Below are 16,647 nucleotides of genomic sequence, written 5' to 3'. Positions count from 1 at the left end.
CATGTTTGTCCCGAGTCGGCCAGCGGCAGCGCGGCGAGTTTGCAAGAATGACTTCGCGCACACCCGCGTTCGCGATAGCGAGCTATTAGACTCCGCCCGCCAAGCAGTAGATTTTTTTTTGTGTATCGTCTTAACAAATTTGCATGAAATTTGGTATAGAGATATTTTGATACCCGAGAAAGGACATAGGCTACTTTTTATCTCGGGAAATAGGATAGATTTTATCCCGGAAATCCCACGGGGACGGGAACTATACGAATACGGGAAGCTGCGGGTGGAAAGCTATTATATAATAAATTTGCCGAAAGGTGGCTGCAATCATGTATTATAAAATAAAATTACTACTACTAGAAAAAAAGTTCTCTAAACTCCTCTGGCTCTAAGTCTCTGGCACTGAAACGTCGAAGTTTGTTTGGCCTCCGAAATGAGAACTCTTCACAAAAAATTTAAGCTTTGTTAAAACAACTATAAAGGCGAATCATACGCGGGATGTCGGATGCACGTGGGATGCGAATCGGCCGCGGTAAGGCCGCGGCGCAATCACGAATCGCTCACTCGCTAGCCTCCATAATTAGAACGCAAAAGCACAGGAACGCAGCTTTACATATTTTGTGAATTTTACTGTCATTGTCATTATTCAATATTGTCAGATTGTAGGTAGTCGGATGTCAATAAAACACGTAAACAAGCAATTTTGCGTAAATACAGAAAATTTAATACAGTTAATACAAGTTTATTTCATTTATTAATATAATGGCACAAGAATTAAGAGAATTGTGTCAATTATTATTTCCGGATTCTTCCACAGGTAAACCTTCACAGTAATAATATATACTAACTAGGTTGAACTATTCGTTGAGGCTATTTAACACGAATCACCAATTTTAATTTGCTTTTAGAAAATGCTGAATATTTCTCGGATATATCAGATTATATAAAAAAGATTGGTTCCCAAAATTGGGAACAAATTGCCAAAGAACCTGAGCGTTTAACTGATGAAATGAAACATTTAACCGAGCAAACACAAGATTTGGCTTTCACAAACTACAAAACCTTCGTTGAAACGGCTGAGATATCGCGAACAATAATGAAAGATCTTGGCAAATCAAAAGATTCTTTAGCAGTATTTTTGGAAACAACACCAACATTTGTGACAGAATGTGAAAAATTCTCACAAGCTGCTTCGGACATAGTGGAAGACAAAAAGTAAGCTATTCATGACTTTCTTTATTATTTTATTATTAACATAACATTAGAATTACACTTAAAAACTGTTTCAGACAATATAGTAACATCAGGAATCAAAGTGATAAATTGCTTGAACTCTTAGAATTGCCATCTTTAATGAGAGAAGCCTTAAATTCAGAGGACTATGAGAGTGCGCTTGATATATTCACTTTTGTACGGAATTTATCAAAGAGATATTCAAATATTCCAATTGTTCAGGTAATCATTAACATTGCTATAATGAGTTACTAGTTATTAATTGTTGTCCAACCCCCAGAGGTAAATATATACCAATGAGAAATGTACTCAGTAAATATTACATTTCAAAGTTTAAAGCATTAAGCTTATATTAGAAAATTCAGTATTTTAATTGTCTTTATTTGTAACTAGATATGAGTGGTCAGTTTTGTCATGAAACAGAGTGTACATATAATATATTATGTTACTCTTTTGATTTGAATGTTTACTATCAGTATAATTAAAAATATATTTTACTTTTTAGAATACTACTAGGGAAATCATGACTTTATGGTATGAAACTTTGTATCATCTTTTCAATCAACTGCATTATGATTTACCATTACCACAGTGTTTGCAAGTAAGTAGATTCACTGTTGCATGATTTTTTATGAAAAATTTGCTCTTAGTAAAAAAACAATATTTGAATGTTCTTACTCATTTTTTGTTATTTAATACAGATTTTGGGTTATTTGCGACGAGCCAATATTGTATTTAAATCCACTGAGGAGGAACAAAATTATACCAATGGGAACAAGAACGCCACTTCGGATGGCTTGCATTTACATTTTCTTAAAGCCAGGAATGCATGGTTTGAAAAAGCTCTAGAAGATGCTAAGAGTACAGAATGTAAGTTGTAATATAATATTATTTTTTTAAATGAATATTTTACCATTTGAATTTTATTTATTACTTATTATGTTACTAATACATGCTAAATATAATTTTTTTTAGCCCCTGATAAATTGCTAAGAAGAATTGTTGAACTGCACAGGATTCATTTATTCAATGTTCTTACTCAACACAAATCTATATTTTTATCTGACTCCCAAGAGTCCAAAGTCAGAGATGATGAATTAAGTGGAACTAGTGCACTGTCTTGCTGGTTAAAGCAAAAGGTAAGAGAAAATCTTATATTAAACATAAATATTTGACTATTTTTGTTATTATTATATAACTATTAATAATTGTTTTCCTCACAGGTTGAAGAATTAGCAAATACTCTAAATCAAAACTTACACAAAGAAGATGAGACAAGCTTTGAGTCATTATTAAACCAGTGTATGTATTTGTGCTTGTCATTTGGAAGGGTGGGAGCCGATTTGAGATGTGTGCTGACTCCTTTATTCAGGAACAATGTTTTGATGCAATTTAATGCTGGCATAGAGAAGGCTGATAACAATTTTGAACTATACATGAAAACATACAAAGTTGCTAGTATAAAAAATGTACCAAGACCAATAAATGAAAACCTAGCATCTGGTCCTCCGGAAATTTTACTAGATTATTATCCTTTAGCTGAGTATTGTAATGGCTTATTAAATGTTCTGAATTCAATGAGAGTAACAGCGCCATTAAATCTCGTAAAGGATGTTTATAATGGTTTTCGGAAATCATTTGAAAAAGCTGTACAGATTCTTATTTCATTTTATCACAGAGAGCAACAAGCTTTTACTGATATTGAGAGGCAAAATTATAGTTCGTTTTGTGTTTGTTTTACTGAAGATTTAGTGCCATATATATCCAAATGTTTGTCGATTTCTTTCCCTCCATCCCAAATTGCGGAAACACTAGGTGTTACTCTTACTGTTCTTCAAGAAAGTAAAATCCTGTACATAGATCAAGCAAAATTATGTCAACCGTTAAATAATATCACAGGTTTTTCTATGTAATTGACTTTGTATCAATAATAATTAACAATTATTATAATAAATAATTTGTATAATATATTTATATTAGGGAAATAAGTTATCAGGTTATGAAATAAAACTGTTTATTATTAACTAAAAAATTGTTTTATTAATTATTCTTATAAAATAAAAATTTTGTGTTATAAATGAAATTTAAGGCATTTTATAGATATTTTCTCCGATAATCATCTTACAGTAAGATGTTGGAATGAAATGAACATTATGATTTTTTTATGTAAATCTGATTTTCTTAATTCTAGATTTTCCTTCTTCATTTCTGGAAACTTCGTAATAATGTGTGACTTTATCTATATTTCCCAGAGATTCGATGAACTCCCTGTCGTGGGTGATGATTATAAACATGAAGTTCTTCTGGGTCATTCTCTCTTGAACTATTTCTCCGAGAGCAGAACACAAACTGTGAATGTTCTCTTGATCTAAATTCGTTGTCGGCTCATCTAGCGCGAGGATACCGAATCTGTAATGTTATTTAATAAATAATTATTTTTTGTGTCAAATCTAAAAACTCATAGCATCTTTATGTTATACAATTTTTTTTTTAAATTCAAATGAACTATCCATAGGTATATTATTATATCAATAAAAACAGTTGCCACAAAATCTTTGTGAGGATATACAATCGAAACTCTTGTTTTAGATCGACTCAATTAAAATAAAGGCTGAAACTCACTTGGAGCTAAATGTTTCAGCTAAAGCCAGACGTATGATGAGGCAGGCTAGCACCTTCTGTCCCGCACTGCAGCGCCCACGCATGTCTATTTCAACACCATTTTTACATTGGACTACCCTGTGATAAAAAAACGTTTTATATCAAGATATACTATTGGAAAATCTTATCCATACTAATACATATTATAAATGCGAAAATAACTCTGTCTGTCTGTCTGTTACTCAATCACGCCTAAACTACTGAACCAATTTGCATGAAATTTGGTATGGAGATATTTTGATACCCGAGAAAGGACATAGGCTACTTTTTATCCCGGGAAAATGACGCAATCCCGGAAATTCCACGGGAACGGGAACTATGTAGGTTTTTGTTTCAAAACGCGGGCGAAGCCGCGGGCGGAAAGCTAGTTAATAATAAAATAAAATTTGATGACTAAATTTCTTATAAAAAAAAAATCCTTTGGTCATATACACTTGCACCATACATACCTGTAATCATATTTACGACGATCAGAGTCAGCATTCATAGTACCCTCGGTTTTAATTTCTATATAGTCGATATCATTTCCTCTGTATATTTTTCTCCACATTTCACTGTAACAGGTAAAAAAAATTGCTTTTATTAATAATCTTATTGCTTTAAGCCGTGTTATACAAACAGCGTAACAGATTTCTGTCTTTGTGACAACATTCATATAACTCACAGGTCGATATGAGATGCATATTCCTTAGTCTTAGTCTAGCTCAATACATAACCAGGTTCCACCATATCATGGTGATTATAACGTAATAAACGTGTTTAGTGCATACACTGCACACCACCTGTCTACGCGGTGCACATGCAGCGAGCGGATGTACCGTCACACCCCGGACACTCCATACAAAATTATCGTTTTGACAGTCACACTGTAGAGACTGCAAATGTGTGTGTTAACGCTTTATGGTTGGCACATTTGTGACTAGCGTAAAAAAAATTCGCGTTTTTCTAATGAAATACATCCATAAACAGCACAATATCTAACCATTTTCTACGAAAAACGATAATCACGAATCCAAAATAATAAAATTACTTTAAGTCAATTTGATTAATGTTGTCAATCTTCGTTGCGTGTCGTCCTTGCAGAAAAATGCGGACCATTATTAGCCTGATCGTGCGGGGTGTGGTAAGTGTTTAATTTTAGCGGGAGGCGGAGAGCGTCCGTTCTGTAGCGTTTAGCTACTATTATGTATTCTGTGGTGCCGTACCGTATGATGAGGTTGATGTTCTCCATCTTGTCGCGGTGGAACTGCAGCAGGCAGCGGTCGAGCGCGGCGAGCAGGTCGCGCGCGTCGCGGTCCACGGCGCGCGTCACGTGCAGCGAGCACAGCCGCTCGCGGTGGCGCGCCTCCACGCCCGCGTTGCCGCTCGCCTTCAGCTCCGCGCGGAACTGCTTCAGGCTCGCCTGTGATACGTAGAGAGATGTGAGGCGTGTGTCACCGTAAAATGTCATTAAAGTTAGATTGAAAAATGTCGAAAAATTGTATACATAATTTGATTAAAATTTAACACTTTCCTTACGTTAATGAAGCTAACCAACGAAAATTATTAAGTTCAAAATTTCATGTCATGCAAGTAATTCAAGAAATATTTATCACCAACCTATAATTACAAAATTGGACCATATAAAAAAAACATATTTAAATTCACATTACCTTCATCTCTCCCAACATGCCCTCAGTCTGCGCTTTCTCTCTAAATATCTTAGTCTGTTTGGAAATCAGTTCTTCTTTCTGCGACAACATCTCCGTATTAACTCCGCTCAGTTTCTCGTTGATTTCCGCCAACTCTTTCTCACAATTCTCGATTTCGGTTTGCGCTTTACGTAATTTTAAGTTATCGTCTAAATTACGTTTGTATATCTGTAAAAAAAGAGTAGTTGGGTTAAGTACTCTTCACCATTTTTATTTCAAAAGAACTTTATCACATAAACTATACAGTGATAAACTTGTATAGTTTTATAAGCTTAAGAGTCTGTGTGATATCTTGTGAATTATGTGTACCAAAAAGATAGAGATAGACGATCCAGAGAATAATATTACATACTATAGACTAATATATAAACAAATTAATAAAATTCAAACTACACGATACTGATTCAATTACTGAATAAATATTTAAGACGTATTTCAACATACCTCCTGTTTAGCAAGCTCATCCCTCAAGCTATCTATCTTCTTAGTGAGAACATCCCGGTCGACCATAATCTGTTTCTGTTTTTCCATCAACTTCTCATTTGCTTCTTTAATTTCGTCCATTTTCTTCTGGATGTTTCGCTCCTTATGTTGACGAATCTCCAAGTCTATGATCTTCACTTTGTCGAACGCGTTTACGACTTTCATTATGTAATTATTTTTTATATCTATTTCGTTTCTGAAAGGTTTATTAGCATTAAAACAATATAATATACAAAAAATATAATTCAATGTGTAACTTTTCAATACTAAAATGTATTCAAATAATTATCAAACACATAAACAAATAAAATCATGCAAAGATGTTTACTTGTAGCTTACAATAAAAAAATGGAGAGATATTAATAAATCACTCACCTATTCTTTTTAACGACCTCATTCTTTGCATTTTGTTTCTCTTTGAGATCGGCTTCGAGCGGCGCGATACCTTCTTGCAGTTCTTTTAACTCAACCAAATATTTCTCTTTGTTTTCTTCCATTGTCTTCAGGTTTTCTTGCAGGTTGACTAGATCTTGAACCTTAATGAAAGAACAATTTAAATTACAATAAATTACATTCTCAGATTATTCAATTGCAGGCAATGGACATTTTATTAATATTTTGAAAGTATAATACGTAAAATATAGATATTGATTGATATGATGTCGCGAGGTCCCTTGATTGGTGAGAAATAAAATGGTGAGAAAATATAATTTTAATAAAAACAATTCACGAAATTTTGTACAGGAATCAACAAACTGCCGTATTTATTAAATTATAAACAAAAAATACCTTCTTCTGAATATTAACGACTTCCTCCTTCAACTTGATCTTCTTCTCAGTGGCATTATGCAGTTTCTTGTTGTGTGCGTTGAGCGCAGTTTGTGCGCTCTTGATTTGCGCCCGCAACGCGGAGAGACGTTGCCGCACCGACGTTTGCTGCGTTGTCGCTTCGTCGAGCGTTATGTCCGTTATTATGTCCGTGCATTGCGCTTTTATTGCTTCTAGCTGTTGGTCAAAACAATCTTTTTAAGGGGCAGAAAAATATACTTACATATTTTGCTAATGAATTTTGTTATGAAAATGTGGTGCAGTGCTGTTAAAAAATTTACTTTTCCTTTTCTTTGGTACTTAAAAAGTCGGTTAAAAACATAAATAACTATATAAATATTGTCAGTCAGTCTACAATGATTATTTCGTATATAGATAGATTCCTTTCCGAATCGTAATTTCTTATGAATTTAAACAACTTAAATTTAGAGAACATATTATATGGGAGTTATTTTAAAAACATAAGAATAAAATGCAAATCCTTATAATTCCAAACAACCTAAAAAAACATTTATTTAAAAGAATTTATAAAAATGATATGATCTCACATCTTTATTAGCGGTTTTCAGCTCGTTAGTGAAGCGGTCTAGTAGCGGCATGTCGCCGGCGAGCGCTCGCGCGGTTTGCAAGCGCTTCTCCGGCTCTATCATGGTCATAGATAGCTCGTCCGTTTCCTCTGTAGCACTGGATATTTTCTGAAATCATTTATTTCTTTTACTTTTTGAAGTGATACTTTTTTATGGGGGTTGGAAAAAAATTTAGTGTAACATTTTTATCCCTACAACGCGTGATTGACGTATTTCTGTAAAGTTGCATATAGTAAATTATTTTTTGAAAAATAAGGTCATAAAGAAGTTTCACTTCTTACGTGTGTACACTAGTTCACGCACACATTTTTTTTTATTGTACAGTGTACACCATTTAACTTATATGTAAATAAGGTTAAGTACTGAGACCTTATTGCTTATGAACAATCTCATGCAGGATACTTTGTAATTTTATGAGAAATAGAATGTATGTAACTCGTAATTTTAAAAGTCTATCTATACATATAGATAATAAAGATGTAAATACAAAATTAAAGAACATTATCTTCCTGTAATGTATATCTGTGTCAATTATTTATTCATGATAATGTTTAGAATAATTATTATAACATGCAATATTGACTTAGTTATGTTGAATATCACAATATTGTTGTGTTGCATCTCATCCTGCTTATGCAAATAGGAAATACCATTAGATTAACTATTACCTATGACTTAACTTATAAGCCATCTAAAAGAAACAACTTACAGTGTCAATATCGCTAAGACGTTTCTCCAACTTCGGTATCTCCTTCTCTTTGAGATTGATAATTCTCTCATTGAGCGACTTCATACTGAGCAAATCGTCTTTCTTAGCAGAGGACTTCTGTAATTCCTCTGTTACTTTTTCAAGCTTGGCCGGCACATTCATCACTTGTGTTGTGAGTTGTGTTATGAGATCTGATACCTAAAAATAATAGATTTTAATATAAAATCGATATAACCACTGGTATGAAGTATAAAAAATATTTTTTTGTATAAAAATTGTATATTTTTAATTGTAATATTATTAACAAACCTCTGTATCTGTTTCAAATCCTCGGTTGCACAGTGGGCAGCAGTTATTGTCCTTCAGTTGATTTTTATACTTAGCTATTATAAACATTGATGATTGTAGAACATTTTGTTCATCCTGTCAAAAACATAACATTAGGTGGTAATTCTGTACCATTCTTTTGGAAATATGTATATTGCTTTGTAATAATTTAAATATAACTTATAAATTGTTAGAGAATATAATTATTTTACAATAATTTGTTACAAAAATTTCAATTAATAGCGTCCTTATTTTCACATCCTTTGAAACAAGTAATAAAACATAAAACAATATAAATACCTGAAGTTTTTCCACATTGGCGGTGACTTTAGCCAGCGTAGCATCGTACGTCTGTGTGCCACAAGCTTTATACATTTGATCCTCTGCTTTAGTGAGTTCCGCTTTACGCTCGTTCAGTTGGTCGCGGGCGTGCTTACGATCGGCTTCTAGACGAGTTATCTGAAATTGAGATGATATTTTAAATTTTAAAATAAAAAAAATGCCCTTTGTTTATGCAAAAGTCTTTAATTTTATTTCCTCTTTTATATGACAATTCAAATAGAAAAATGTTTAATTATTTATTTATTTATTTTATTTATTTGATAAAAACAGGTAAAATATTAAATTATAAAATATACATACTTCCATTTGTTTCTCTTTGATCTTCTGTTTGGCAGAATCTACTTCAGATCTAAGTTCACATTCCAATTTGTTCACAGATACAGCGTAATTATTTTGAATGTCTCCTAATAGTTCAGTTAAATTCTCCCTGGAATAAATTATTAGCATAAGTAAAAGTTCATATAGGTTTCCTTCAAATTTACATATTTTTTCGGAGATTCATGAATTTTCTGCTTATTTATGTGCATTTCTGTTGGTAAATTGGTTGAATATCAGAAATTGAAAATGGGATTAGTAGTGTCAGATAGGAAGGAATTCCTACAATAACTCTCACAATATTTGACCCCTATAACACAGGTCTAACCTAGCATAGGGGTCATTGTTTAAACTCTGGTTGTAACAAAATGTATGTACCTGCAAATTAGATCTGTATATTCCATGTGTTTGTGTTTCTGAGTCAAATAAACTTTATTTTATTTTTATTTCTTGGTTTATGGTTTAAGTATAGAATCTTACATTGTTTGATGTTGAACAAATACTTAGAAGTATGGGTTTTTAAATTGAAAATATTAAATAACCAAACTATAACTATTTACATACTTGTGTTTGTTCTTTAAAACTGTCAATTGTTTTTCTTTTTGTTTCAATGATTCCTCAATCATATCCCGCTCCTTAATTTTTGCTGTTTGTTTTTGTAGTTTTGTTACCTGGAAATAATTTTGATTGTTACATTATACTTACTTGAATTATATTATGTTAGTAATAAGAAATTGATATTGTATATAAAACATACGAAAAAATAAACTTATACAATGTAAGTAAGTTAATATAATATTGAATATATAACTAGCTGTGCCGCGCGATTTCACCCGCGTGGCTCCGCTCCTGTTGGTCTTACCGTGATGATATATAGCCTTCGATAAACGGGCTATCTAACACTGAAAGAATTTTGCAAATCGGACCAGTAGTTCCCGAGATTAGAGCGTTCAAACAAACAAACTCTTCAGCTTTATAAAATTATTAGTATAGATAAAAATAATTGTACCTTTTCATTTAATACTTCCAGCTCTTGTTCGTTAGTTTCAATGAGTTTTTCATTTTCATTTATTTCCTTTTGTTTCTCTTCAGTGTTGAGTTCATTTTGGATCCGTTCAAAGTCCCTATAAAGTATATAAATTATGGTAAGAATAACAAATATTATAGAAGTAATTGGGAAGGTAAATGTAATTGTTATGAGATAAAAAATATCTGAAAATTAAAATTGATTTTGATCTCTTAAAAAATTATTGGCAATAAGTAAATCAGCATCAATTTTCACCTGGGATTTAAAATAAATGACAATTGAATAAAGTATAGTCTGTGGTTGTCTGTCAGTAAAATGTTTCCTTCAAAAAATACACAATATAAAAAAAAAACAGCGTGTGTGCCGAGCACACATTTACTTCTTTGGCTAGATTCAAGATACCAAAATCGTCGCCTTACTCCAAGACGTGACAGCATTGCCATGACGCAACCTTGAAATTTTACTCTCAACGCGCCTAAAGAAGTTAACTTCAAAAAGTAAAATTTACTTACTCTTCAGCAGTCTTCAATTTTGCCTCAACAGTTTCCAATCTCTGCTTAGATTTATTCACATCTGTAATTTGTTTTTCAATTTTCGCCATATCCTTCTTATTAGTTTGAATATCCTCTTCTTTGTTTGATATCTTTTCTTTTTGTCTAGACTGTATAAACATAGTAATATTAAAGTTGTATATAAAATTATCTTACTTGAATATTATGATCAATTATAATTGTGTATAATTTTGTTATTTTAAGAATTAAATAATGATGAAAATTATTTTTTATGTGTGTTTATGTATAAAGCCAACCTATAACACCCAACAACATACTTAAAAAAAATTCCATCACCTCCAATAGAATTAGTAACTCAATGATGATATTTTAGATAAACAGGTTCTGTCACAAGTTCACAACCATACAAGTAATTACAGTTGCATTTAGGGCTGATTTTTCAATCCTTGGTTAAAACGTATTCATCGAATAACGTATTAAACTATCATTTCAAAAATATATTATATTTGTCTGTATTTGACAGTATACAGGTGACGTTTTAAAATGATCGTGTAATACTTTATTGGACGGATAAATTTTAACCAACGATTGAAAAATCGGCCCTTATTATATTTATTACTTACCAAAGCATCCCTGCTCTGGTCCACATGATGCTGGAACTTCTTTTCTTCTTCATCGGCCAGCCCCTTCTGCTCTTTGAGGTCGTCCTGCAGTTCCTTAATCTTTTGGGTGATTGTGTTCATGCCTTTCTGTGCGTCTTCGTCTGTTTCCACCTTCTCAATTTCTAGATCTGTTTGTAGACAATTTTGTTGTTTTTATTCTATTCTATACACATTTGTTTTAAGTTTTAGTTGCTGAAGTGATTAAGAAGAAGAAATTAAAAATTCTTTAAAGATTAAGGTAATTTTACTATTATTAATTACTATTAAACACCATAACTATAGGTGAGACAATGTTCCTCTTTTTCTAATGTATTGCAAATAAGAATCTAAAGAAAATACTTCTTCAAATTGAAATGTGTAAGATTGTTTCAGGAGAAATACAATTGTAAATGACTTAAAATTATTGGCACTTACCAGCAAGTTTGCCTGTCTCCACAATTGAGGAATTTCTTTTATCAATTTTCTCCTGGTTTTGGCTCTCCAACATAATTAATTTGTTGAATTTCACTTCATTAGATGTTTTTTCATTAGCTATTTTCTCCTCCTCTTTATTAAATGAAGTATTCTTCTTGTATGATTCCTCCAGTTCTTTCTGCTTTGTTTTAGCTGTCGCTGCATAGTTGTCTAAAGATAAAATGTTTTCATTATTATTGGAATAATTTCAATAGTTAATTTTATGTTAGGTGATATATTAGGTATATTAATACAAATAAAAAAAAAATTAAAACATAAATGACATACTGATATTTTCTTGTAATTCAGGTGTTGTTCCCTCATAGACATTTTGTATGCTTTTCTTGAGTTCCTGTTCTTGTGTCTGGCAGTGTTCTAATCTGAAATGATTTATGCATTTTATTTGTGATAATGTTTAACATTGAATCAAAGGCTCATAATTTTAGTATGTTTCTGTAAAAGATAAAAACAGATAGGAAAGTACCATAATATATTTGGTAAAAAAATTACAATACCATTACCTAGTCTTAATCTTTTCCTTTTTAGACTCAAAAGAAACTAAATTCTTTTGTAATGCAACAATGGCAGTTATCTTTTCAGTGATAGGAGTAAGCTCTTGGGTTAATTCACTCAATTTCAACTCGGCTTCTGAGATTCTAGACTCAGTGTTGACAACATCTAACTTCTTTTTATCTAATTCTTGCTTCTTGTCTGTTAAGAAGGTAACTTCTTGTTCTGAAAGTTAATAAAATATATAGTAAAATCTTACAGTAAATGTATTATCAAAATCTTTTCAAACTCAAACTCAAACTCAAACATTTATTTATTCAATTAGACTTCTTCTAGAAGCACTTTTGAAACGTCATTAAGTACATATTTTAACATTTACCACCGATTCGGAAAGCAGTATCTACGGAGAAGAATCGGCAAGAAACTCCATAGTTGCTCTTTTTAATCATGTCAGATTTACAATTTTACAAATTACATATGTAATAATATCATAATATTATATTATCATAATATGCCAAAGAACTGTCCTGTGGTTTTTACGCGACAACCCTCCATGGGTTTTTATCTTCCATATATTCCTTAATACTGTAATAGGCTCTCTTGACAAGTACATTTTTTATATAAGATTTAAATTTAGAACTACTTAACTCTTTAATATTATGAGGAATTCTGTTGTAAAAGCGTATACCTTGGCCCATAAATGAATTTTTAACTTTAGCTAGCCGGAATAATGGCATTTCAATTTTATTTCTGTTTCTTGTGTCATAACAATGTCTATCTCCTACTTTTGTGTGTAAGTAAGCGTTATTATGTACATATAAAATATTATTAAATATATACTGCGACGGTACAGTAAGGATACCAGTATTCTTAAAGAGATCTCTTAGTGAGTCTCGAGCACGCAAATTATATACAGAGCGTATGGCTCTTTTCTGTAATATAAATATAGTTTCTATATCTGCAGCCCTGCCCCATAGCAGAATTCCATAGGACATTATGCTATGAAAGTAGCTAAAGTAAACCAATCTAGCCGTTTCTTCATCGGTGAGATGCCTTATTCTTCTAACTGCATATGCAGCTGAGCTGAGCTTAGCAGCGGTGGTGGTAACATGGGCCCCCCATTGAAGCTTCTCATCTAATGTCAAACCAAGAAAAACAGTCGATTCCACAGGGTATAATACCTCCCCGTTTAAAATAATATTCCTTTTCACCTTTTTTACATTTGGGAGGATAAATTCTACACAATTTGTTTTTTTTGTATTTAATAGTAAATTATTAGCATTAAACCAATTGGATATGCGTAAAAGAGCAGAGTTTACTTCGTCAACATTTGTGTCATGTCTATCCACATTAAAAATTAATGAGGTGTCATCTGCAAACAGTACTATTTCACACATATCCTGCAAATAATAAGGTAGGTCATTAATATACACTAAGAACAAAAACGGTCCTAAGATAGATCCCTGCGGAACACCTATGTTAATCGGCGCACCGCGAGATTTCTCTCCATTAACGACAACGGTTTGTACCCTGTTCTGAAGATATGAAGCTATGAGATCCTGAGCTAAACCTTTGATACCATAAAAATTTTTTATTATACTAATATTATAATATAGTTATACACAATTAAAATACTTACCAAGTAACTTGAGTGTTGTAGCATATTCCTTTCTGATTTTTCTCAACTTATCAATACAATCACTGTACTTATCAGCATCAAAAATCTCATCAAACCTCTCTTTCACCTTTTTGCCCTCGTCTAAAGGCCAACTTGAATCTTCTTGATGGCAAAATATGACAGAATTCAATATTGCTTTTGATACACCTATAAATTATCATTAGTTATTAGTGTATACATAATTTTGATTAGATACCTAGAGTGCATATTTTATTACTGTTCTAAACATCTAGGAATATTATACATGAATGATTTATGGATGAATAAGTTTCTGTATAAACCATATTATTTTGAAAAACAAATGTTCTATTTCTAAACTTAAATAATAAATATTATCATTGTTAACTTGCCCAGTTCTTCATGCATAACAACATCTAAGTCTGCGCATCTTGAAGATATATCTTTAGTCTTTCCATTTTCATCTATAACTGAAAGGAAGGAATCCAAAGTCTGGAACTTGGTTTTCTTCTTTTGTAGTGCAGTAACTCTCATTGATCGTGACACCTCCAGTTGCTTATCTTTAGCATTCACTATCTAAGAATAAAAAAAACATATTTACAGTCAAAACCGTTTATGGCGACATCGTTAAGAACAACATACCGGTTAAATTGACCAAAATCAAAGGTCCTGGCTGAATGTTATATGACCGCCTTATCGAAAACATTGGTTTTTACGACATTGTTTACTACGACATACCGCATTAAGCGACCACATTTGGTTAATATTTTCGGAGTATTATATCTGTAGAACGACCGGCTCTGCTGTATTGTAAACAATTTGAATAGGTAACTGTATCCACATCTGGCACGGTATAATAGTCAATTGCTATTATCGTAAAAGTAATCAAAGTTTAGGGTCTTTTGTAATTCTTAGAAACAAAGCACATGCATGCAGTAGCCTGAAGGCATGCTTCGTCATATCTCTTTCTCTTAAGTCAGTTTGTTACTTATCTTTTCACAAGGCACACCAAAACATATTGTTGAGTTAACTGTGAAAATTGTAACATGTCGCAAAAAAGAAAACAAATCAATATCGAATAAAAAATGTTATGTGGTTTTATGAAACCACGGTAAAAGTGAAACTGTTCGAATGGTTCCGAACACTGCTTTGTGTAGCGCATGTCGCGTGCCGAGTAGGTATACCTACTCGGCAGCCGCGATACACGCGACATGCGCTACACAGACCAAAAAGTTTAAGACGATGTAATAAAAGTTTCACTTTAAAAATCGCGTATTATTTCAAAGCTACCTGGCAAAAGAATATAGTATATCACACTCGACAATTTTAACCGTTTGGAAAGAAAGGGAGAAAATTCAAATCCGGTTGTTACAACTATCGGTTTTTACGACTCAATATGACTAGTCCCTTCGATGTCGTTATAACAGATTTTGACTGTATTTTGAAGTTCGATATGGAGTCTCTTTTTGTCTTAAATTGTATAGAATTTGGATTACCATATAGTGTAAAATGTAAACATACTAAATAAACATTTAATCCATTGAATACATTATCCTTTATTACCCTCCATGCAATATTATAGGTTTTTAAAATGATTAACCCTCTATCTGGGTATTAAAACTTCCATACCTTTAATTTTACTTGTCCCATTACTTCAGTGGATCTGTTTACTTTAGCATCGTGTACAAAGCATTCATTTCGGCTGCCCGGAGGCATTTGACCTGTTACAGCATATCGTAAACATTCAATTATTGTTGTTTTACCGCACCCATTTTGACCAAGTATTAAAGTTAATGGTTTTTCAAAAGAAATCCTTTGCTCATCACATTCTTCAGGACCAAAACTGCGGATACCTCGAACCGCCAAAGATTTTATTCCCGCCATTGTAATGTTTAATATGTTGTCGAGCTCAATTCATTCCTGGGAAAAATGATGTTATTGATTATGAATATGTTACCCTTTACATTGATGTGTTATATGGATCTAAATTCAGATGTCTGTTGATTATTACCGATGTTTTAACAAATTCAAATATCAAAATCCGATGAACTGGAACACAACAAAAGGTTATTTTCCCGGCGTCCGCGTCGTTGTCTTTGATGCTGAATTGTTGACAGTTGTTTATTGATAAACCGTAGTGCTCTATGCTACGGCCACACTACCGTGATATGCCAATAATTATTGCCACAACTTTAACAACACCTAGGTGTAACCACGACTTATGGCCATAATTCTACAATGCCAATCAATATGACAAATGGCGGTAGGCAATAGCTCCGGTGGCGGTATTCTTTCGCACATCAAAGAAGATTACCGCGGTAATTAATAATTATTGCGTATGCGGCCACACTACCGTTTGTCCAGTGTGCAATATGAGCTCACCGGCGACGCACGTATCGACATGGAGTGGTCAAATGAAAAAGCGCTCGATGGCGCTCGAATTTTTGGAATTATATTCCAATCCGAACCGTCTCTTTGGGATACCCGACAGAAGAACTATAAAAATCGCAGTGTACCTACTACACATCAATTTTTATGTCGGATCAAACAAAATTTATCATTTCCAAGTATAATTCTACGGCCACACTACCGCGATATGCCAATAATTATTGTCACAACTTTAACAACACCTAGGTGTAACCACGACTTATGGCCATAATTGTACAATGCCAATCAATAT

General features: G+C 32.7%; 2 protein-coding genes across 2 annotated transcripts; one reads left to right on the top strand and one right to left on the bottom strand.

Moving 5' to 3' along the window:
- The first annotated feature begins 631 nt into the window (after positions 1–631).
- Positions 632–3,250, top strand: Cog8 (conserved oligomeric Golgi complex subunit 8). Its single transcript, XM_089702287.1, has 7 exons — positions 632–808; positions 900–1,206; positions 1,281–1,446; positions 1,730–1,825; positions 1,926–2,094; positions 2,200–2,363; positions 2,448–3,250. The coding sequence occupies exons 1-7, from the start codon at positions 754–756 to the stop codon at positions 3,135–3,137; spliced, it is 1,647 nt and encodes a 548-aa protein (XP_089558413.1). The 5' UTR covers positions 632–753; the 3' UTR covers positions 3,138–3,250.
- rad50 (DNA repair protein rad50) lies at positions 3,238–16,247 on the bottom strand. Its single transcript, XM_089702286.1, has 24 exons — positions 15,979–16,247; positions 15,597–15,887; positions 14,360–14,543; positions 13,971–14,156; positions 12,343–12,556; positions 12,110–12,201; positions 11,783–11,992; positions 11,330–11,496; positions 10,707–10,855; positions 10,177–10,291; positions 9,732–9,838; positions 9,153–9,279; positions 8,811–8,969; positions 8,493–8,606; positions 8,184–8,381; positions 7,436–7,582; positions 6,849–7,064; positions 6,435–6,595; positions 6,021–6,255; positions 5,538–5,744; positions 5,091–5,287; positions 4,335–4,439; positions 3,847–3,963; positions 3,238–3,633 (listed from the first exon to the last, which is right to left on the bottom strand). The coding sequence occupies exons 2-24, from the start codon at positions 15,849–15,851 to the stop codon at positions 3,387–3,389; spliced, it is 3,909 nt and encodes a 1,302-aa protein (XP_089558412.1). The 5' UTR covers positions 15,852–15,887; positions 15,979–16,247; the 3' UTR covers positions 3,238–3,386.
- Positions 16,248–16,647: the final 400 nt, after the last annotated feature.

This window comes from Colias philodice, chromosome 13 (assembly GCF_061535455.1).
Source record: "Colias philodice isolate Cphi_HAF_F1 chromosome 13, ilColPhil1 Martin Lab GWU primary, whole genome shotgun sequence".
NCBI classification, from domain to species: Eukaryota; Metazoa; Arthropoda; class Insecta; order Lepidoptera; family Pieridae; genus Colias; species Colias philodice.
Note: the sequence above shows the minus strand (reverse complement) of the source record. Positions and strands in the feature narration are given on the sequence as shown.